This window comes from Hemitrygon akajei, chromosome 7, assembly GCF_048418815.1.
Source record: "Hemitrygon akajei chromosome 7, sHemAka1.3, whole genome shotgun sequence".
Classification (NCBI taxonomy): domain Eukaryota; kingdom Metazoa; phylum Chordata; class Chondrichthyes; order Myliobatiformes; family Dasyatidae; genus Hemitrygon; species Hemitrygon akajei.
The window spans coordinates 144,420,549-144,443,598 of NC_133130.1; the positions used below are offsets into that span (position 1 = coordinate 144,420,549).

The window sequence follows — 23,050 nt, forward strand, 5'->3', positions numbered from 1 at the left end:
TGTTTTTAAACCCAGGTCTCGTCGGAGATCTTGGCTCAGCAACAGGCGACAGGACCCCTTTTCCATTCATTGATTCTTATGACGGGTTCACACTATTTCAAGGCAGAGTAACAGCAAAGCTGTCTGCCTTTAATTTTCCTCAGCAAAGTGCCTTGGACTTTTTAAGGAAAGCGACTAACAGACAGACATCCAATGCAGTAATACATGATCGTTTACCACAGCGGATCCAGGGATCCAGGCTTTTTGTGATTTGCTGGTGAGCTTACCTCGCGCTCCATGCAGACGACACATTCTGACTGAGTCAACACTTGTTCAGGGACTGGTGCGCTGGGTTCTACTGGACTATAAGGTCCTGCTTCATCCTCTACAGGAGCACTGGCTTGTCTCTCACCCAAATCATCAGCAATATCCTTTGCTGGGACAGGTGGAGATCTCCAATCTACAAAATCAAATTACACGAGTAATCAGGCGAGGATCTTTATTCCATGAAAGGCAACCAATGGCACCCATTCTGTCTGCCGAAGGTCGGCAACGTAGACGGCATTCCCTGCCTACACCCCTTAGTGAAACACCACACGTCCATCATCAGAAGACATGGAAACAGGAGCAAGGAATGGGTCACCTGTCCCTCATCCCTGCCCCACCGATCAGTGTGGCCGTGACCAAACTATCCCAGGACTCAACCCCACGTAGTCTCCAATTCCCCGAACTCTCAAATATTCACCTAACTGTGTCATACATCAAACTGCTCCATATTCGGCCCATTGAGTCTGCTCTAGAATTCCATCGTGGCTGGTTTATTAACCCCCACTTCCCCCCATAACCTTTCATGACCTTACTGATCAAGAACCTATCATCAACTTTGAATGCTCCTAATGACCTGGTCACAGATTCACCACCCTCTGGCTCGATGAATTCTTTAAAAATAATGCCAAGGAATTGTTCACACACTAGAATGTAGTCAGACCAGTAAACAGTCAGCTGTTAGCATTGTAAATTCAACGGAAAAGCTGTTTCGCACAAGGTTGGGTTTTATCCATTGAGCAACGTGCAGCATTAGTCGCGGGCCTTCGGGGTGTTCACTGAGCAGCCACTGCTGTTTGTAAAACATTGTGCTCGAGGGAAGCGGGAGAGACACTGAAGTGTGGCTACCTTCTGCAGGCAGGAGCTCCTGCACACGTCCGAGGATGGCACGCTGTAGCCTGCTCTCTTTGACTCCAACCTGTAGACAGAGAACATCTTGGTCTCAGCACTCCACCTGCACACTCACAGTAATGTTCTACACCCACAGTGAAGTCTACCACCACATGGGGTTGGCTGTCTGTTGGGCAGAGGCTTTCCTTTCTCAGAGGGTGGACCATCTGCATGTGGCGCTCCCATGACACTAGATGAATTTTGAGGTATTCTAGTACCAGGTGACATACAGTCTCCCCACGGAACAGATCTGCTACCACCACACATAAATGGCAAGGGTTTTACTCCGTAATCCTCACTCACTGTCTCAATGGTACAAATCTGTTACCAACCAATTTACCACCTCCCAATGAATATGGAAGAGCTCGTTCACACATCATCCCAGCATGGCCACTCACCATCATTTCCCTACCTCATTGCTTTGGACTGGGGTAAGGGTATCCCTCCTCACCACCATCTCCCAATGAGTTGAGGGATTGGTCACCTCCCACAGCCCCATACTGTCAAACCACAGGGTGTTGCCCGTTCATTATAGCCACGGTACCTGCTGTAGGTCTTCCGCCGTCATGTAACGTAGCATCTTCAGGGTGATCCGATGGTGGGCAAACAGGGGCAAGTAATGATCTGCTGAGAGTTCGGTCAACAGGTCCACCAGTGCTTTCTCCACACCCTCCTCCTGCACAGGGTCACACATTAAAGGTTATCAATCTGACTACAAAGCGGTTGGGGGAAACTACAAACAAAATGCCGAGGATCGTGTTGGATGTGGTTGTGGGGTAGCTGAGGTCGTCAATGGAGAAATACTTCTCAGAGTAGCTGGGACAACATGCTTTGAATCTCCTGACCCAGCATTCCCAACTTTGATTTACGCTTGCTCCAAACTCGCACAGTTTGTGTCAGACTGCTTCAGAGTATCGCCTGCTTTGTTTCAGCATACCTGTTTCCAACCATGCTCGAATCAGGCCATAATCCAGCACGGGAACGGGCTGTTTGGCCCATCGTATCCATGCTGGCCATGAAATGCCCAAATTCACTCTACACTAATCCAAATTACCAGCACTTCAGGCCTTCGTGATCCAAGATCTCATCCAGAATCACAACACTTCTTAAGTGTGGTGCGGGTCTCTACCTCAACCACCTCCTCAGGCATTGCGCTCCAGGTCACCACGAGACCCCCTCTAACCACTGACCCACTGCCCCTCCTGAAAAAAGCCAGGCTCCATCCCACACAGCACCTTTACAAATCAACAATCACTGCTTCAGCAATCCTGAGCACTGCTGTTGCTGTTGGCGTGGAGTTTGCACGCTCTCCCGGTGACTGCGTGGGTTTCCCCTGGGTGCTCCTATTCCCTCCCACGTCCCAAAGACGGGCTGTGTGGCAGATTAACCGGCTTTGTGTCAGTGGGTGGCAGGGGAGTCGAGATACCGATGGGCAGAGGGAAAAAACTGGAGCACGAGATTGATGGGAGGGCTGGAATGTGTCGAATGGCCTCCTTCGTGGTCTTAAGAAAATGGGACTGAGAAGTGAAAGGCTGCAACATCCAACTCAACAAGCTAGTCAGCGTTGGAGCAGACTGATCTCCAGGTTTTCACGTGACCTGAGGCCCAGACCCTGCTCCCAATGACAAACCACCAGTTTGGGTCTGATTCAGTCGATGGAACAGAACAGCTAACCCAGTACAAGACCAGGAGAAACTGCTTCCCATCTCGAAAAGTTCTTTCCACCACCCATACTGGCTTTTAGAACATGAACAAGAGTGAAGTTTAAATGTGGTCACCGGTTGTAAAGGGCAGGCGGACAAGACAAGCAACAGCCACTGTCCTGCGTCTGCAACCGTGTAATCGGCAGATTCTCACCTGTGCTCGAAGGGACAGGGGCTTCTTGTCCATCAGGCGCTGGTACTGAATAAGCCAGTAATTCTCCTGACTGGTCTCGTGTTTCTTCTCCATCTCCACCTGAAAGAGAAACAAAGTGCAGAAATCCATCCCCACCGCCACCACAGAATTCACTCCATCAGCTCCCATAACCTTCATCAAATTTCCCTGCCCGCTGCACTCCATGGGATCCAACGCCTGAAGTTAGGCCGTAGGGCAAGTTAATGAGCATCAGGTCAAGAGATGCTAGCAGTGAACATGTTGAGACTGAGGGTGGGGGGCCAGTTGTCGACAGTTCGGGTCAAGACCCCACGTCAGGACTGTGTATGAGGACGGGAGGTCGTTGGTATTAAGAAAGGGACAGGGATGAGATGGGTGCAGCAGGTGATTGGAGGGGGGAAATGGGCCGATGGAATCGAGAGGAGCTGGACGGTGAAATACCAGTGATAAATTTCAGGTAATGCAGCTGGCCACAACCAGTAACGCAGTGCCCTGTGCTGAATCCCCAGTGATAACCAGAAACACACCAGTGCTCCTGTAGAGTTGTACAAGTCCCACCATTACCACTCCCAGACACACGTACCAACAGGTCCCCCAGCTCCTTCTCCCGCAACTTCTTTTCCTTCAGAAGCTGCTGCAGGAGGTCGGTCAGCGCCTGCCGTTCGCTCACCAGGTTTTCCTGCACGTGACAGAAGCAACAACAAGCAGAGAGGGGTGAGCTTCCGTATTTACCCACTTCACAGACCCGTTGAACGGGATTTTAGTACATCACTAATGACAGTGGACGTGCGAAGGTGGAGGAACACTTTGGAGCAAACAGACCAAGAGGCTGGAGCACTTTGATCAGCGACTCCTGTGGAGGAGAAGGTTTTAGATAGAGGCCAGGAGAGGAGCAGAGATTGCCCTTGTGGCTGGGTGACAGCACAGGTCAGAGGCTCAGGGTGGGTGCAGACTTGGGTTACTAGTACATTAATCAAAAGCAAGGGTTCATCAACAGTTGAAAACAAAAGCCAAGATGAAGATCTGGGTAAAAGGTGAGGGTGATGGGTGAAATGTGGAGTGAGGGTGGATGGCACGGGAGGGAGGTACTGTGCACTCCTTTCTATGAAAGTACATAGGCTGTAGGCTGAAGTCACTGGACAGAGTGGGAAGAATCACTGCCCAAAGGTTCAAGACGTTATGAAAGATGCACTAACGCAGCTCTGGAGTTGCTTTACACAGGATTCAGATCATCCACAAACTGTGGTGTTTGTGAGATTTCCACCCTACCTGAAGGTTCTCCAAGTCACTCTCTCTTCTGTCTAACTCGAGATGTGTCAGCTGCATTAACTCATTCTCAATCAATTTGATCTGAATGATTCAAAACAAACAATAGAATGGGTTGATTAGACATAGGTGGATGGTGGGAGGTGGTTTACAAGCCACCAGCAGCACGCTAGAGGGCTAAACAATGACAAGAAGTATCTTCTGCATGGGATGAAGGAAGTGGCTGGTGTTGCGGAAATGCAGCAAAGTCATCGCGGATTTCCAGTTGTGCTCCGCAGAGCAAGTTGGGTACAGACGGTTAAGACCATAAGACACAGGAGCAGGATGAAGCCATTTGGCCCATCTAGTCTGCTCCAACCCCAATTACAGCCTTCTGGAGAAGGGGACTAATCAGGGTCAAACCAGGATTAGAGACGTGGGATGCCTCAGTCTGAGCAATACCAAACCATTGTTAGCACTGGTGTGAATGGAAAACGTTCAGACCATAAGATATGAGTACAAGTAAACCATTTGGCCCATCGAGTTTGCTCTGCCATTTCATCATGGCTGATATTCCCATTTCAACTCAATTCAGATATTTCCAACTCAACCCCATTCTCCTGCCTTTCCCACTGTAGCCTTTGATGCTATCAACCTCCGCTTTAAACATGCTCAATGTCTTGGCATCCACCGCTGTTTGTGGCAAAGAGTTCTCAGATTCTCCACCCCCTGGCTACTGAAATTCCTCTGAGTGTCTGTTCTAAAGGGATGTCCTATTCTGAGGCTGTGTCCTCTGGTCCTACACATTCCCACTATTGGAAACATCCTCTCCACGTCCACTCTAGGCCTTTCAATAGTCGTACGTTCCAATAATATCCAGCTCTTCTAAACTCCTGTGAGTAGAGACCTTTCAAGTCTTGTGAGCCTCCTCTGCACCCTCTCCAATGCCAGTACATTCTTTCTTAGATACGGGGCCCAAAACTGCTCACAATACTTCAGGTGTGGTCTGACCAGTGCCTTATAAAGCCTCAGCGTTTCATCCTTTTATATTCCAAACTCAGACACTGCTCACATTTTGGAACATTATCCAGTTCTGCCTCTGCTTTCGTTGATTCTCACCTCAGCCACCTTGCTGGTACCTCTGGGCCCGCCTACAACAAAGTCCTGCTGCTGAGCTCTCATTTCCGCCCCACTCCACAAGCTTCACCTCCTCTGAAACTCCGCTGCGGATACAAACTCTCAAACAAATTTAAAATATTCATCTTGTGTACTTTGGCCTCACCTCTCCCCCATTATAACCACAATCCATTCTCCTCCCTTCCCTGACACACAATCTCTGCTCCCCTCACTCTGGACATTCCTGCCTCCATTACCCCTGTGATTCTACATGCATGCTGCTCTGGTCACTCTCCTCTGATATTCCACTTCCTTCTCCTTGCCTTTCTGTGATCTGCGTTGGGACATTTGCTTCAAATTAAAGATAATTTAAATAAGTAGACCTTGCTAAATTAAGTTTAAAAATTAGGAAAATTCACAGCATTTATCTACTATACACATTGACCCTACTAATCACAAGTGATCATCTCAAATCAGAACTGTGCAGTTGATGAAACTGCTTGAAAAACCACCTTAACCATAACCAGATTCAGATGTACTTACTCTGCCACTTCTACCATTTACCCTCCCTTTCCCACCCCCTTCCAGGAATCACAGGAGATTTCTTACAAACAGAAGTCAAGAGCATTACAAGTTGAAGCCTCACTTCACAGATCTGATATAACAGCAAGGGTGTACAGAAGGGGTCCTGCACTGTCAGAGTGTAAACTTTTTGAGTTAAGTGGATTTGTCTCCCTGACTCCACTGGAAGAAAACAGTGGAGTTTCTGATGTGTATTTAATAGGGTGTGTACTGGCAGAGTGACACAAGGCACCACATAGATTGTTCGGTACGTGGGCATAGCTTAACATTAATCAGTCACAGGATCTGAGATACAAAGCCTGCAGGACCACACATCTTACACCAACAATGTTCAAACACTGCTCTCGCCTGCAAATACTCCTGTGCATGAACCTTTCGAACATGATGATCCAGTTGGAGCAGTGCAACGTTGCAGGCAGCAAGTTCAAGCGGTGAAGCATGGAGATGGCAAAATTAAACATCTGACATTTTCCGCTCAGTGTATGGGATGGAACTATAGATCAGGCACTGCAGGGAACCTCTGATTTCAGGATGGGGGATCTGTAGCAACCCCACCGCCCAAACACGTTACCCAGGCTGCAAACCTGTATTAAACTTCCCACCTGCAAGCTTTTCCCAACAAGGAGAGGAAACAGGATTGTCAGGAAGAGGGATAAAATATATAAAGTCAGAGAAATAAAAAATATATATAGTTCACAAAAGAACAAAGAAGAGAATGAAAAAAGAGAAAAGAAATAAAAATGTTGAATTACAAGAACTACAGAATCAGTGGGTGTGTTCGGTACCCACTGTCGTGTCACTGGCTGAGTGTGCCTGGGATTGCTGGTTCACACAGCGCGCTGCACTGTGCTCAGAGACTGAATACTCGCTGGGTCCACCACCCTTCCCCAGCCAGTACCTGGGACAGGAAGACAGCATTCCACATGGCGCCCTGCCCACTGGACCACACTCACCTGGTCCCTGATTCGTGTGTGCTCACTGTCCTTCTTCACCTGCAGTGCTTCAAATGCCATCTTCTGCATTTTAGCCTGTAAGCACACAAGAGCAGAGAATTTTCGGCACAAGAACTACAATGTCATTCACTGGATTCATGGATGTCTATAAATATCTGCTCCCAACCTAGACCCAACACTGTGTGGTTCCAGTTTCCCCTCTTCTCATGCTCGGAAGTACTGAGTGCAACAGTAACCCCTCCAGTATGCCTGTGAATACTAAGATGCAGCTTGTCAGAAGGTTGTTGGTTGTGTCCTTCACAGATGAGGCAGTGTACAGGACTGAGATAGATCGGCTGGTTGAGTGGTATTGCGACAATAAGCTTGCCTTCAGTGTCAGCAGGACAAAGGAACTGATTGTGGACTTCAGGAATGGGAAGTCAGGAGAACACACCCCGTCCCTCACTGAGGGGGTCAGCCATGGGAAGGGTGAACAGTTTCAAGTCCCTGGGTATCAACATCCCAGTGGGTCTGTTTGGTGGCCAACACGTTGATGCAATCATGAGGGAGACACACCAGTGGCTCTGCGTTGTTAGGAGTTTGAGGAGATTCGGAATGAGACCAAATGTCTATAGATGTCCGGTGGAGAGTTTTCAGACTGGTTGCATCGCAGGTTAGTATGGAGGCTCCAATGCAGGGATCACGAGCTTGCAGAGGCTTGTAGACTCACCAGCTGCATCACGGACACAACCCCCCCCGCCCCCCACCACTGAGGCCTCAAAAAGGCGGCATCCAAGGACAAAAGGTGTGGGCAATTGAAGACCCCCACTTAATGATTCAGGAACAGCTTATTTCCCTCCACCACCAAATTTCTGAATGGTCCATGAATCCATGAACCATACTTCCTTTTTGCACAAATTTAGTTCTGTGACTTATGGCAATCCTATGCACTGTTGCCACAAGACAACAAACACCACATCATGTAAGTCAATGTTTTCAGCACCTGCAGTTTCTTGTGCATCTAAAACAGATTATTTACCATTTCTGCTTAAAGGACACAATTGTGCATAACATGCCTGCCATGTATCCTTTATTAATGCAGCTGTTATCCTTTCAAAATGCTTCGGCATTTACAGATACAATTCTTTGTAAAAATATTTCCCTTCTAAGCTTCATATGCCTCCTCAGTCCTATTCAACCTGGTGGCAACCACAGCTCAGTAAGACACAGAGCAGAATGAACATACCTCACCAAGAATCTGCCCAATGGTCTTGTGCTGATCCAGCTGCTGAAAGGCCTGGATTTGCTGAAGTCTCCCATCCATTTGAGCTAGGCTGCAAAACAGAAGCCGAGAACACACTTGGGCACTTCCATCTTTTGCAAGCTACTGTCTGACACTGCCATGTCAAGTAACTAATCGGCCCGAGTTGTAGATTTTCTACCACACTAATGCAGCTTAAGGATTGAGCCAAGAGTAAGTTTACCTTGCCCCATTTTCCGCTAGTGATCTTGCCCCATTTCCTCAGCCTGCTGCTTTCCTATGGGAATGCCACTCCATTTGCACAAGGCTCACTGTTGTCATTCAGTTATATCTAACCCACATTTACCAACATCCCTCTCACTGAAAGCCTTCACAATTTTACCCTGGACTACAACGGTATTTGTATTTCACAGATCCTCATCCACTTTACTTCCCTCCTCCTAGTCTACCCTCATTTTCCGCTACTTCCTCTCCCTCTTGTATGCATCTTGACTCCCATAAAACATACTCCCCTCCACGACTCATCCATTCTGAATTACCACATCTCCCAATCCATTCTTTGTGCCTTTCACCTCATTAGTCCATCATCCCGGTGCCCAGCACTAATATTTGACTCTACCCCTATGGGTACCACATCTCCACCCTCTCCGCCCCCTAGCCCGGAGTAAACAGTAAGCCTGGTCTGCCCGGGATTACAGGATGTCCAAGTAGGGAATGCTGGCGCATCCTCAACCCTGGAATCCTGAGGACCCTGGTGCACTGGCACATGGACCAAGATAAACGAATGTGGCTGTGAATTGGGGAAGAGCTCATTCAGGCCCTTGAAAATATAGGCACAGCAGAACAAAGAGCAGAGCGACTTGCCTGGCAGTCAGAGCCTCCACTTTCAGAGGAAATGAAGGAAAAAAACAGGGAAAGAGAAAACAAACCCACGTGGACACCTGATACAGGCCAAGAAACCAAATGATCTAGAGTTGTAGAATTCAATGTTGAATCCTTAAGGCCGCAACCCGCCCAGAGAGAAGATAAGGTGTTGTTCCCTCACCCCTGCACTGGGCCTCACTGAGGCAATGGAGGAGGCTTGGGTCCACAGCTGCCCTCTTGATCCAGACTAAGTGAGCAGTTGAAGCAGAAATTCAGTCGGGCCAGTGAGTGTGGCGGTACAGAGAACTGGTTGAGCCTTTGTTCAAGGAAGATGCAGAGAGCACGTAGTCCCATGTTACAAGGGGTGGGAGTGTAAAGAGGATGGACGTCCAGGATAAGGATGAACCTGGTGAGATCAGGGATTTGGAAACAGTCTGTATGGTGGAGGGCATCAGAGGAATCACAGATACAGGTGGGAAGGGACTGGATCAGAGGAGAAAGGATAGAGTCAAGGTAGGAAGAGATACCATCAGTGAGACAAGAGCAGGCCAGACCAATAAGTCTGCCAGGACAGTAAATCTTGTGGGTTTTAGACAGGGGATAGAAGTGCTGTTTGGGGCTGGGATATAAAGAGGCTGAAAGCTGAGGAGGCAAGGTCTCACTTTGAGAAAATGAGGTCCATAACTGTCTGGGAGATCGTGGCTTGACATTTGAAGGCGGAATCATGATCCATAGGGAGGAGGTCACCCAGAACTGATGTCTGGCTTCTGCAAGATAAAGATTAGTTCACCAGATCTCAGCATAGCCCACCCTTGGCAGTGTGTTTGCTGCTGATATTGGGGTTGGCTCTGAGTGAATGGAGCGATGCAAGGTCAGAGTGGGGTAGAGTGGAGTGTGAAAGGGGAGCAGAAAAGATAGCATTGATATCAGCAATGAATACACCTAGAGAGGGTTAGTGCCCGGGGGAGGGTTCCAGGTAGATCAGGAGTACTGGAGGGTCACTGTGGTTTGGGTTTGGAAAGAAGGCAACTGACCAAAGAAATGGACGAAGAATCGGAGGTGGCAGAAGAAGTCAATGTCAAGTTTGGAGTTAATTGAGATGGGGGTATAAGGGATGAAACCACGATCTTTACTAAGGACTGATAATTATACTGGGGTGGATCGGTACCAAGTGTACTTCAGTTTTACTTTGCTCTCCTCGGTCCATATCTGTTTTTCATTCTTACCTCACAAAAGTCTCTCCAATAAAATGTTCTAATTTCTTTCTCAACATCTCACCTCATTGCTTCCTTATTCTGGGTTCCCACAGTTTCTCCTTGTGGTGGCCAGATTGGCACCGGGGCTGCAACACTAATGATGGTTCATTCTTTGTGGATGGTTTGCAATCTTTGGTGAGGCAGCACTGGCCTCCGACATCAGTACAGGGGTGACAGGGCTCCACATCAATCTAACCCGTAAGACATAGCAGCAGAGTTAGGCCATTTGGCCCATCGAGTCTGCTCCACCATTCCATCACCCAAACAATCTGCAACCATTTCAGCTGTCGCTTAAAAGCAACCCAAGAGGTTCAGCGTAATGCTACCGCTGGGTTATTTGTACCTGGTGCTGGCTTCATCTACCAGCTGTTGTCTCTTCGTCTCATAGACCGTCTGCAGAATTTTGTTCAGGGTGCTTTCCGACAGCATCTCCTGCATAGCAGCTAAAAAAATGAAGAGGAGAGAGAAGGCATTTCTACCTTGCTAAAGTATTCCAGTGCACTTCACACTACAGTTATTAATCTGTGCCACTGTGGGAGCCATTATCTCACAGCTCCAGAGAACCTGGGTTCCTCTGGTGCTGCCCATGTGGAGTTTGCATGTTCTCCCTGTGACTGGCGCTCCATTTCTTCCCCATCCCAAAAATGTGTGGGGTAAACGGCTGCTGCAAGTTGCCCCGGTGCTGGAGGGTTGCTCATTAATGGAACGCAGTGTCCTTAGATAATTGAAGATCTGGGGTGTTGGACTTGTAGAGGGGGGACTAGAAACAAGAGTAACTGGCTGAAGGGTACAGAGCAGATGGGTGCACAGATCAGGATAGATATTTGCTGTAAGGAGATCAGCCAGAATACAACACAGAAGTACATAGAGAGGGCAAGAGACAGACACCTTGAGCTGAGTATTCAAGACAAGTGCAACTGTAATGCATTGATTTATTTCCTCTCATTTTTGGGACGTCCCATACTGAGCTAACACAGCCAGTCACAGTATGTCACTGTCAGGCTTCTCTGCTCCACAGAACAGCAGCGTTTCCCAAAAGACTCCAGTTTCACCAAAAGAGATATTATTGTGACCCCATTTTAGAACTATCTGAAGATGAAGTTTGCCTCTCAAAGTCCAACCCCATGTCCCCGTTGTGAAACGTGGAAAAGGGCAAGTCCAGCCAACAGGGCTGTGGTGAAGCTGTATAGGCCAATCCCCTGTACATTGGATATAATGGATCACAGAGACATTGATGAACTCCAACCAGACCATCGACTTTGGACAATGGAGATGGGAGCTCATCAACAGCCTATGTTCCACTGGGAGCTCAGGGGCCACGAAGAAGACGATGATGATGATGAAACTTACAACAACCCTAGCCTCTGTGCCTGGAACTTCGCTGTGACTAGTAAACACCTATTGCAGCATCCTGGGGAACACAGGTCCTTAACGTAGCATTTATGTAAATCTTCTAATACTTCAGGATACTCTGTGTCATGTTTGAGATTTAACTTGCATGCACCTCTCTTTACCTCCTGAGTCAGTGGGTGGGTTTGCACAATTCAATCCAAGCTAACACTTTAGTGCAAGAACGAGGAAGTGTCGTATTGTCCTGAAGATGCTGGCCTCCAGATGAGACATTAAACTAAATAATTACACTACGAGGAAAAACTTCAAACTTTTCTGAAGTATTTTGTGACATTCCCAGGTTGTGGTAATGAGTAAACAAAAGCAGATCTTCCTTTTTACTTTGAAAGACTTTATAGCCAATGGAATATTCAAACCAAAAGTAGGAATTTCTAGTCAAAGATGGTGAACCCAAAGTGTTACCTTTGTTTCTCCCTCACTGATATTGCCTGACCTGCTGAGGATTTACAGCACGCGTCTCATTTCGAACGGCAGTCACTGGTGCAACAAAGAAACTACAACAGGTAGTTTATGGTCAGCAAGGTCCCAGTGATCAAAGTGAGGTAAATAGCACAATTATATTTTAGAGACATTAGACAATGGGTACATTTTGACTTAGTGGGGTTCTGGTGTGAAGTGAAGTTGGGGAAAAAAGCCTCCCGTTCTGGGAGATTGTGTGTGTCACTGTGAGGCTGAATTGCCAACTTCACACTCTACACAGAATTGGAGGTTCCCTATAGCTTATGTCCTCAAAGTTCAGGAATGGGACTCAAAACTACAAGCTTGACTTATGGATAAGCAACCCTTTTGGGAGCTGGCAGCTCCCCTCCCTTACTGTGTGTTCTGTGCAGTGGAGAAAGCCAGATCAGCAAAATAATTTTAATATATATTGACACACATTGCTAGAATCCCAAATAACTGAGGAAATCTCTGTACAAGAGGTTGAAGTGCTTACCTGCCACCTCTTTCTTTCGCAGTCTCTCATTCTCCTCTTGCGTTATAGTCATAAGCTGTTCCATTCTCACCCTACAGGGGGCAGACAGGAGGCAACGTTTACAATACTACAGGGAGTGGGGATGCACAATGCTGAACGGAAAATCCTTCAGTTCTCCCAGTAACATCTGCCATTTTATTGCTTTATTGATGGGAAACAAAAACTAACAATATAGAACAAGCTGGGGAGAAGAGAGAGCAAAACAGACTGGGGCAGGCAATTCCAACTGGCTTACAAAGAACACCAAGAGTTATTGCTCGCGAGGACATCACCGAGTCAGATTAGCATCCTCAGGGGCGCGTGGGACAAGCTACGAGTAACAAATGGGATCAGGGAAAGCAGGGAGCTGGATGAACACAGAGGTACAATTACTAACAAAGTGTCATGGAGTGAGCATTAAATGAAGACATTTTTCTTGATGTTCTTATCTTAAATATTTGTGTGGATGTCAGGATGAATCACATTTCATGGTGAAATTCAGTGGCCAAAAGTTTGGGAGCATTTGGGACCTTGTTCTGGAGGTGAGAGTGATCCATGCAGTTATACACTGACCTATTTCTTAATCTATAATGGTTACAAAGTCATAGGATTGCAAGAACATTAAATTTAGAACACAAAAATGATTACAGTGTGGGAGGCCGGTCACATTGTGCTATGAGTATTATTTCTTTGTTTGAGCAATAAAGTAGGTTCAATCAGCTGCTCTTGTAGTTTTTTGATTCACTGTACATTTTAGTGGAGAGGTGCACCTTATCCCAACAGTTCACGATGGTTAACTATTCCACGCTATAACAACACAGGAAAAGAGCAATTCCTCTAAATTTAATTTCATTCTGCTGATTTTAAGTTTCTGCCTCCCTACCATCTCCACAATATGAATAGCTTTTAACTACTTGTTCTATCAAAGCCCAGGGTATTTAACATTTTAAAAGTTTCCTTTCAGACTTCCGAACCACAACGGAATAACCTCAGGTCTCTCAAGTCCAAATTTTCTTTTTGGGTAATGAGCCATGCAAAAAGGAACAGAGTTCAACGATTTGGACATTATTAATTCATCACCATCTCTTTGTTGCAACTTCCTGTCACTGTTTGTGAAACTTATAGCAGCCCTGGAGATCTTTACAGCTTCTTGGGGATTCCCGTCTCTTGGCTTCAGAATTCACACCCTGGTTCTCACCTCTCTTTTTCCAGCGACTCTATCAGCATTGAGTTCTGTTTTCTTCTAAAAAAAATTAAGAAAAAAACATTAATTATTGTAACTGGAACATACACAAAAGGAGAGACCAGGTACATACACATGCCCAACCCCCTTTCTGCGCTGCCCACAAAATTATTCTTTAATTTCAGAATATAAATGAAAACTTGAGTACTTTATACAAGGACAACAGTTCTGATAAATTTCACCAGGAGTTTAGGGGTCTGCCTGGCCTGAAGTGGTACTGCCCTCTTTAATCAGCAGTGCATTTTTGAGATTGCCAGTTCAGCCAGACACATGGAGAAGAGAACTTGGATTCTGTCAGCACTGCACACAGGGATTGCTCCCACCTGATAGCCAATGGGTTAAAATCCAACTCCAGGGACCTTAGTTTATAACTTGTTGTTGGGATGTGCCAATGACTTGCTCATTATTTCAAGGGGTAGTCCATAAGGACAAAAGATATAGGAGCAGAATTAATCCATTTGGTCCATCAAGTCTGCCCTACCTTTCAACCATAGCCAATTCTCATTCTCCCTCCTTCTCCCAATAACCTTTTAACAATCATGAATCGATCAATCTCTGTTTCAAATGCACCCAGTAGCCTGGCCTCCTCAGTTTACTGTGGCAACAAATTCCAGATTCACCACCCTCTGGCTGGGGACATTCCCCCTCATCTCAGGAATATCCTTTCATTCTAAAGCCGTGCCCTCAGATCTTAGACTCTGCCAAAAATGCAAATAGCCTCTCCACATCCACTGTATCCAGGCATTTCAGTATTTGGTAGGTTTCACACTTTTCCTTCTAGACGAAGGGTTTCCAACCAGGGGTCCATGGGTCCCTTGGTTAATGATGGGGGAGTCCATGGCATAAAAATAGTTAGGAAACCCTGTTCTAAACTCCAGCAAGTACAGCCCCAAAACTATTAAACCCTCGTTACATGAAGCCCTTCATTGCCGGAATCATTCGCCTGAACCTTCTCTGGGCCCTCTCCAAGGCCAGCACATCTTTCCTTAGATTTGGAGCTCAAATTGTCTCTCACAATATCGCCAGTGCAAAAATTCTACACTTCAATGACATTGGGATGACATATAGACCAGACGGGAAAGGAGAGCAGATGTGTTTTCTGATACACATTAGTGAATCAGATATGATTTTATGAGAATCCAGTACTTCCACAGTCACTAAAGGCTGATTTATACTTGTGCGTACGGGCTACACCACAGCCTAAGCCATAACCCTGATTTTCACTTCTGCGTCGCTCTACGCCGTAGCGAGCATGCGTTGGTGCGCGCCAAAATGCTAGTTGGCGGTGGGGTTTCTATGCCACTGTGTTGAGTTTCTTTGTGAGAGATATGGACGAGGAAATGCACTTCAAACATTTTCGCATGTCGGCTGGTAGATTTGACGATTTGGTTCATCTATTTCATATCGGTGTACGCACAGCCTACAGACATGGCGGAGAAGAAGCAACCGGAAACGTGTAGGAGGAAATGCAACGCTTCCAAGTGGACCAATCACAGCTACTGCGGTCTGTGTCGCTGCAACACGTGAGTAACTTTTCTGGAGAGGTTCACGTCACCCTAGAGGCTGAACCTCAATCACACAGTCAGGCAAGCACTTCAAGGCAAAATTAGAATTGTTAGAGAGCAAAATGTTGGAAATTAATGAGTGTTTGTAAGTGGTTATTCATCACCTCAAGCCTGGCACTTTCGTTAACACATCAGCCCGTGCTTAACTATTCATGGAGAGAGATACCTCAGTTAGCCTACAAGTTGCTACCTTCCTCGTCACCACTCCAAGCCTGCTGCCAACATCCAGAGTGCCGACTTTATCATGGGGATTGAAACATCAAGTCCTATTAGCCCTACTACTACTACTACTCCTGTCAGTCCTCATAATCCTGGCCAGACATCGCTGAATGTTCCTTTCTTGCGCGTCTGGTCTCCCCTCTACGCTTCCCCCTCCCCTCTCACCTCTCGCTGTCCTCCAGCATGTTACAGATCAGGCTCATTGCTCCGTCCTCCCCGCGTTTCAGCTCCGCCTGCAGTCGCTGCCGCTCCTCCTCCACGTAGCGTTGTTGGTCTCGGAGACCCTGTTCCAGCTTCCCCTGCTCCTGTGGAAGAAATCAGGCACAACGGTGTGTGGACGAAGAGCACAGAGAATCCCAGGACAGCGATTACTGATCCACAATTGATAGGAGAGACAGAAGCAAAAATTTCCCCATGGCAGTGACATCCATAACCAAGGGGCACGGTTTTAATGCAAGCTAGTTCAGAGGGAAAAAGGGTTGTTCTCACCCAGAGGGTGGCTGGAGTTCAGAATGCTCCGCCTAGGGGATGGTGGAGGCAGGTTCGCTCACAATATTTAAAGCAGAAGGCTGCAGACCAAGTCCGGTAAAGTTAATCAGCACGGATGAGCTACCTGATAGTCAGCGTTGACAGAGTAGGTCAAAGGCCGTTTTTTTTCACTGAACAACCCAAATGTCTCTACCACTGTAAAAATCAAATACTCAGTTACACCATCAATATCCAATTCTCCCCTGACCAAAGCAACAGGTTCATTTGTGAATTCCTGACCTCACACAAGCGGATCTGCCAGCAATGATTGCTCAAACAGTTCCCATACTCAGCACTAATTTTAGCTGACACATGCACACAGTGATGAGATTCAGTTACCCAGATGGCATAGATTACAAAGTGAGAATCAGCAATTTGCTCTTCAAAGAACTGTCTCTGTCAGAGAACACCTTTACCGCTGATACCGCTGGAGGAGTCTGGAGAGAGAGGTCCATAGCCTCCTGCGAACCAAGAGTTTGCTGTGAAAGGGAGGGGAGTTATGTGGCACTGTGGCACGTTGTAGCTGCAAGGTCATGGAAGCAGAAGACTAGCGATTCTTGACATTACCAAGTCCCCGTGACCACCCTTCCTGCTTTTGCCTACCTGTTTCACCGACTTCAGGACTTGCTCCTTGTGGCTGCTGTTCTGCAAGATAAGCTGCGTCCTCTCCCGCTGCTCCTCATTCAGCCTCCTCTCGAACGCCAGTTTTTCCTGCTGCTTTTGCTCCTGCCAACCAGACAGGGGGGTAAATGTTGTAAAAACAACCGGAGATTTGAACAGAACAACAGTCAGTTGGCAGAGACACAGAATGCCGATGTTGGAATCCAGAGCAACACTTGATGTTTGAGCACCATCAGTGTAGGGGGATGGATGACATTTCAGGAGACCCACAGCAGGACTGAGGAAGACTATTAGCCCGCTCTTTATTCAGAGCATATTATCCAAGTATCTTCTCCACATTGAAAAATTGCCAAGTGTTTAAGTCAAATCTGTGGCTTGCTTAGTATCTGATTAGTAGTGAGAAAAAGTGAGATCCTGGGAAGTCCTCAGAGAAATTATAGGGAACACTTATGAAAGTCACCAGAGAAGGAATTACACAAGGATGGTGAAAATCACTTTCAGTACAAAGTCACATTTTGACAACTGCAATAAGTTCCAAACTAACTGTTTTACCATATATTTGGTTCAAGTAAAAGTGGGCTTTCCAGAAGACAACCGTTAACAATATCACAGATGCTCACCTTCAAAAACCAAAAAGGGTAGGGGGTATGTCCTTGCCCAATTTTCGTTTATATTACTGGATGGTCAACATACGTTGTCTTATCTTTTGGTCTTACTTTTATAATCAGTCTGACTACCCAATATGGGTGGCGATGGAGCTGAACTCTAATAAGAATCTCTGCGTCTCTGCACTTCTTGGATCCACACTTCCTTGCCATTTGCCTAAATCAATTGTTAATCCAGTTGTCAGACACAGTCTGAGAATATGGGCTCAGTTCAGAAAATATAACGGTTTTTCTGCCTCTAGTCCTATTCTACATAATCATCTTTTTCAGCCTTTTATGCAGGATTTAACATTTCTGGACTGGCAGAGAAAGGGCATTAGGTGCTTTGAAGATCTTTTCATAGATAAGTGCTTTGCATCTTTTGAACAATTGTCTGTAAAGTTTGGTCTACCTAACACTCATTTCTTTAGATATCTCCAAATTAGACATTTTATCAACCCTTTAATACCAAACTTTCCTGAGGTACCCAATAAAAATGTTGTGGATTCGTTTCTTCATATGAATCCATTGGGTAAAGGTTTAATTTCTACTATTCGAGATATGTTAATGATGTTGAGGTGAGCCCCCTTTGACAAAATTAAAACTGCCCAGAAGCATGATTTAAATTTTTCTTTGTCTGATGAGGTTTGGGATTCAATTCTCAAGTCAGTTAATTCAACTTCTCTATGTGCTCGCCACTGCCTTTTACAGTTCAAGGTGGTACACAGGGCTCGTATGTCTAAAACTAAATTATCGCGGTTCTATCCTGATATTAGTCCCTGTTGCGATAAGTGTAAAGGGGGCATGGCCTCTCTTATTCATATGTATTGGGCTTGTCCTAGCTTGGAGAAATTCTGGAGAGATGTTTTTTAAACTTTATCTCATATGCTTAATTGCTATTTGGAACCTAACCCTCTGATTGCTCTTTTTGGTACTTTGGGAGAAGTTGACATACAAATGTGTACATTTGACTCCGACTAAGCATCGTACACCATCTTTCGCCTCTCATTTGGCCAGACGTGCAGTCCTTCTTAGGTGGAGAGATGCTGCCCCACCCACTCATGCTCAATAGCTCAGAGATATTATGTCCTGCTTAGACCTTGAAAAGATTCATTATTCACTTCTTAATTTGGACATAAAGTTCCAAAAGTTGTGGGGACCTTTTCTTGAATATTTTCATAATTCCCGTTTAGATTAAGGGTGCATCCTCCCTTTTTTCTTCTGCATTTAAACCCCTTACTTCCAGCTTCTTTCGGTTAAGATTTACGGTTTTTTAAAATGTGTAAACATATTATAGCTCAGGCAGTTGGCAATATACCTTTTTATAAATACAGCTCTGTGGTGATAAAAATTCTGATTAACTTTTTTATATATTGTAAAGTTGGCTTGGAGTTGGGTAGTGGGAGGGCGGGGTTGTAACTAACTTTATATGATTCTACTATAGGTGCTTTTTCTTAATTGTTATGAACTGTACATTTGATAGGTTTGTTTTGCATTGTATAAACCTCTTTTAAACTGTTTTTTTTTGTTTTGTCGCATTGTAGAAACTTATTAAAAAATTAACAAAAAAACAATATCACAGATAATTATTCATGGTACTAATTTAGAGATTATAACTCAGGTTACAAAGTTTAACACATTCCGAGAGTGAGAATGGATTTTCTCCATTAGGATGGAGAATAGGTAAGGATTCTGTCTGTAGGAATTCTTTACAAATGGGTGATTGGGGAGGGGGGGGGGGGTTGGACAATTAACTTTCTGTATAATGAGACAGAGTGTGCGGGAGTCAACAAAATGGTCCTCAAAATTTAAATCAATTATTAAATAGAATCCATTAAAATAACAGGCAAAGCACAGTTTCTTACCTTTCTCTTTTCATAGTCCATGAACTTGCTCTGTAAAGAAACAAAAGTCTTGTAAACGTAGTGCCATAAACTGGCCACGTCAAGCACTTGTCTGTATACATCAGTGACATCCCAGTCGCTCAGTATCTTCAAGTTGTAGCTTGGTAAAGTTTTCGATAGCAAGGAATTGAAGGGAAGTGGCGCGAGTGCAATAATGGACAACTGCTGGGTGTCATTCTTGTTTAAGTACGTGACACCAAGAAAAGGGGATGAACGTTTGGGTGGAAAAAACCGACACTTTTAGAATAGTACAACACCAACTGATTTAACAGTAAGAAACGATGGTTATCAAAACACTAAAGAACTAAAAAGAAAAATCTGAAAAATATTGTCATGAACTCAGTGGTCAGGCAGCATCTACGGAGGGAGGAACAGCCTACCTGCTGAGAACAGCAGTTGTGCAACAGTTCCTGCTGTTGCCTCAGTGTAGGCAATGTAGTGGGTGTAGGAAAGTGTCTGGTCATACACCTTGGCAGGAGGAATAAAGGTGTAGACTATTTTCTAAATGGGGAGAGAATTCAGAAATCAGAGGTTCTAAGGGACTGGGGACTCCTCGTGCAGGATTTCCTAATCAATAATTTACAGGTGGTAAAGGCAGCAAATGCAATGCTAGCGTTCATTTTAAGGGGACTAGAATGTAAGAGCAAGAATGTGATGCTGAAGCTTTATAAGGCACTGGTAAGGCCTTACCTGGAGTATTGTGACAGTTTTGTGCCCCTTATCTTAGGGAAGATGTGCTGGCATTGGAGAGGAGAATTATTCCAAGAATGAAAGGGTTAATGTATGAGGAGCGTTTCATGGCTTTGGGCCTGTACTCAGAGTTCAGAAGAATGAGCGGGGATCTCATTGAAAACTATCAAATACTGAAAGGCCTAGACAGAGTGGATGTGGAGGGGATGTTTCTTATAGTAGGGGAGCCTAGGACCAGAGGGCAGAGCCTCAGAATAAAGGGACGTCCCTTTAGAACAGAGAAGAGGAATTTCTTTAGCCAGAGGGTGGTGAATCTGCAGAATTGATTGCCACAGGTGGCTGTGGAGGCCGAGTCATTGAGTACATTTAAAGGTGTGGCTGATAGGTCCTTTATTAGTATGGATGTCAAAGGTTATGGAGAGAAGACAGGGATAATAAATCAGCCATGATGGAATGGCAGATCAGACTTGATGGGCTGAATGGCTCAATTCTGCTCCTATGTCTTATGGTCACTGTCTGCATTTCCCTCTCCATGATCACGTCCATTTCCTCTACTGCACTGGTTTCCTCCCACATCCCAAAGATGTACCGGTACGTTAAACTTATAAGGTAAATTATTCCAAGTACAGGTTAATGGCACCAAATATCAAAGGTACGAATAAGCAAATGATATAGGGAAATGTTGGGAAGGGGATTAGAACCAATGGGATTGCTCTACTGGGAGCTAGCATGAATCAGATGGGCTAAATGGCCTTCCCCTGTGCAATTATGTTGAAGGAGGGGAATGGAGTTCATGAAGTTGTTCATCAGCATGGCTTTGGTCAGGACTTAACTGAGGGGTACTAGCATCCTGACCTAATCCTTTTGACATTCCAAAAGAATTGGTCAATATGCCATTATCCCTCAAGAGTCTCTTCACAACAGACTTTAGCTGGTATTTTTAACAGTAATTGATATTTTTCTGAAATACCCAGTGCAATTACAACAATATGAAAATGTAAAAGAGAAAGAGGAACTTCCAACCACTCTAAATACAGATACTACAGAGCGAAACATATCATTCGCCCAGCTGTACACGTATCTGCTTTCATGTTCCAATACAGGCTGAAATGTGAAAAGCACTACACCCGCCCTTACACCTCCTCCTTCACTACATCTCAGGCCTCAAACACTTCTAGGTGACGTGCACTTCACCTGCGAGCCTGTCAGAGTCATCTACTGTAACTGGTGTGGCCTCCTCTGCATCGGTTAGATCCGACTGCAATTTGTTGGGGATCTTCATCTGTTCACCACAGAAAACAGGATTTCCCAGTGACTTGCCACTTAAGTTCGACGTCAATTCGCATTCCGACAGGTTGGTCGATGGCTTCGTCTATTGCCACGATGAGGCCACACTCAGGTTGGAGGAGCAACACCGCATATTCTGTCTGAGTAGCCTCCAACCCGATGGTATAAACATCGATTTGTCTAACCTGCTAATTTCTATCCCCCCCCCCCCTCTTTTTCAATTCCTTATTCTGATCCCTCCTTACTCTTTTCCTCACCTACACATCAGTTCCCCCCGGAGCCCCTCCTCCATCTCTCTCTTCCATGGTCCGCTGTCCTCTCCTATCAGATTCCTTTTCCTTCAGCCCTTTACCTTTCCCCATCTGATTTCACCTATCACCCCTCCTCCCATCTTATTCATGCTTCTGCCCCCTTCCTTTTCAGTCCTGATGAATGCTCTCGGCTTGAAATGCCATTTGTTTATTCCCCTCCATGGATGCTGCCTGACTTGCTGAGTTCCTCTGGCATTTTGTGTCTTGCACTGGATTTGCAAGCGCATCAACTCCTGTCTGACTGGTGACTTGGATCTGCTCCAATTTGCTTAACGAAGCAACAGGTTTACAGCAGATGCCATCTCATTGGCTCTTCACACAGCCCTGGAACATCCTGACAGGCAAGATGCATACATCAGGATGCTCCTTGTCAATTACAGCTCAGCATTTAATACCATCATCCCCTCAAAACTAATCAGTAAACTCCAAGACCTGGGCCTCAATTCCCCCTTGTGCAATCGGATCCCGGATTTCATCACTTATAGACCCCAGTTAGTTCAGATTGGCAAAAACATCTCCTCCATATTCTCAATCAGCACAAGAGCACCACAGGGATGTGTACTTAGACCCTGCTCCACTCGCTTTCCACCCATGACTGTGGCCAAGTACAGCTCCAACACCATATACAAGTTTGCTGATGACACCACTGTTGTGGATTGTATCAAAGGTGGTGATAAATCAGCATACGGGGGAGGGCAAAAACATAGCTGAGTAGTGTAATAACAACAACCTCTCACTCACATCAATAATACCAAGGAACTGACAGAAGACTTCAGGAGAGGGAAATCAGAGGTCCAAGGGCCAATAATCATCGGACGATCAGAGGTGCAGAGGGTCAGTATCTTTAAATTCCTGGGTGTCACTATATTCATCATATAAATGTAACTGCAAAGAAAGCACGACAGCACCTCTACTTCCTCAGGAGTCTATGGAGATTTAGTATGTCATCAAAAACCTTGGTAAATTTCTATAGGTGTGTGGTGGAAAGTGTACAGACTGTCTGCATAACAGCTTGGTATGGGAACAGCAATGCCCTTCAGCAGAAAATCCTACAAAAGGTAGCGGATTCAGCCCAGTACATCACGGGTAAAACCCTCCCAACCATTGAGCACATCTACATGAAACATTGCCATAGAAAAGCAGCATCCATCATTAAAGATCCTCACCGCCCAGGCCATGTTATTTTCTCGCTGCTGCCATTAGGTAGAAGGTACAGGTGCCTCAGGACTCACACCATCAGGTTCAAGAACAGTTACTACCCCTCAACCGTCAGGCTCTTGAACAAAAGGGGATAACTACACTCATTTAAGGACTCTATTATGTTGTTATTCATGCTTATTATTTATTTATA

The 23,050-nt window shown here is 45.6% G+C and overlaps 1 protein-coding gene across 6 annotated transcripts in view; it reads right to left on the reverse strand.

Moving 5' to 3' along the window:
• The window catches only part of lrsam1 (leucine rich repeat and sterile alpha motif containing 1), a 55,633-nt gene that overhangs the window by 3,482 nt on the left and 29,101 nt on the right, over nucleotides 1-23,050 (reverse strand). For 5 of the 6 annotated variants that reach the window (XM_073052186.1, XM_073052185.1, XM_073052190.1 and 2 more), the window contains 14 exons: nucleotides 19,373-19,402; nucleotides 16,846-16,968; nucleotides 15,880-16,019; nucleotides 13,886-13,930; nucleotides 12,670-12,740; nucleotides 10,669-10,768; nucleotides 8,191-8,278; nucleotides 6,966-7,040; nucleotides 4,339-4,419; nucleotides 3,653-3,748; nucleotides 3,052-3,150; nucleotides 1,739-1,870; nucleotides 1,153-1,222; nucleotides 267-439 (listed from right to left, as the gene is read on the reverse strand). In XM_073052186.1, coding sequence (XP_072908287.1) covers nucleotides 267-439; nucleotides 1,153-1,222; nucleotides 1,739-1,870; nucleotides 3,052-3,150; nucleotides 3,653-3,748; nucleotides 4,339-4,419; nucleotides 6,966-7,040; nucleotides 8,191-8,278; nucleotides 10,669-10,768; nucleotides 12,670-12,740; nucleotides 13,886-13,930; nucleotides 15,880-16,019; nucleotides 16,846-16,968; nucleotides 19,373-19,402 — 1,323 coding nt within the window. The remainder of the gene's footprint in view (nucleotides 1-266; nucleotides 440-1,152; nucleotides 1,223-1,738; nucleotides 1,871-3,051; nucleotides 3,151-3,652; nucleotides 3,749-4,338; nucleotides 4,420-6,965; nucleotides 7,041-8,190; nucleotides 8,279-10,668; nucleotides 10,769-12,669; nucleotides 12,741-13,885; nucleotides 13,931-15,879; nucleotides 16,020-16,845; nucleotides 16,969-19,372; nucleotides 19,403-23,050) is intronic. The other variant, XM_073052187.1, reaches the window with a different exon arrangement.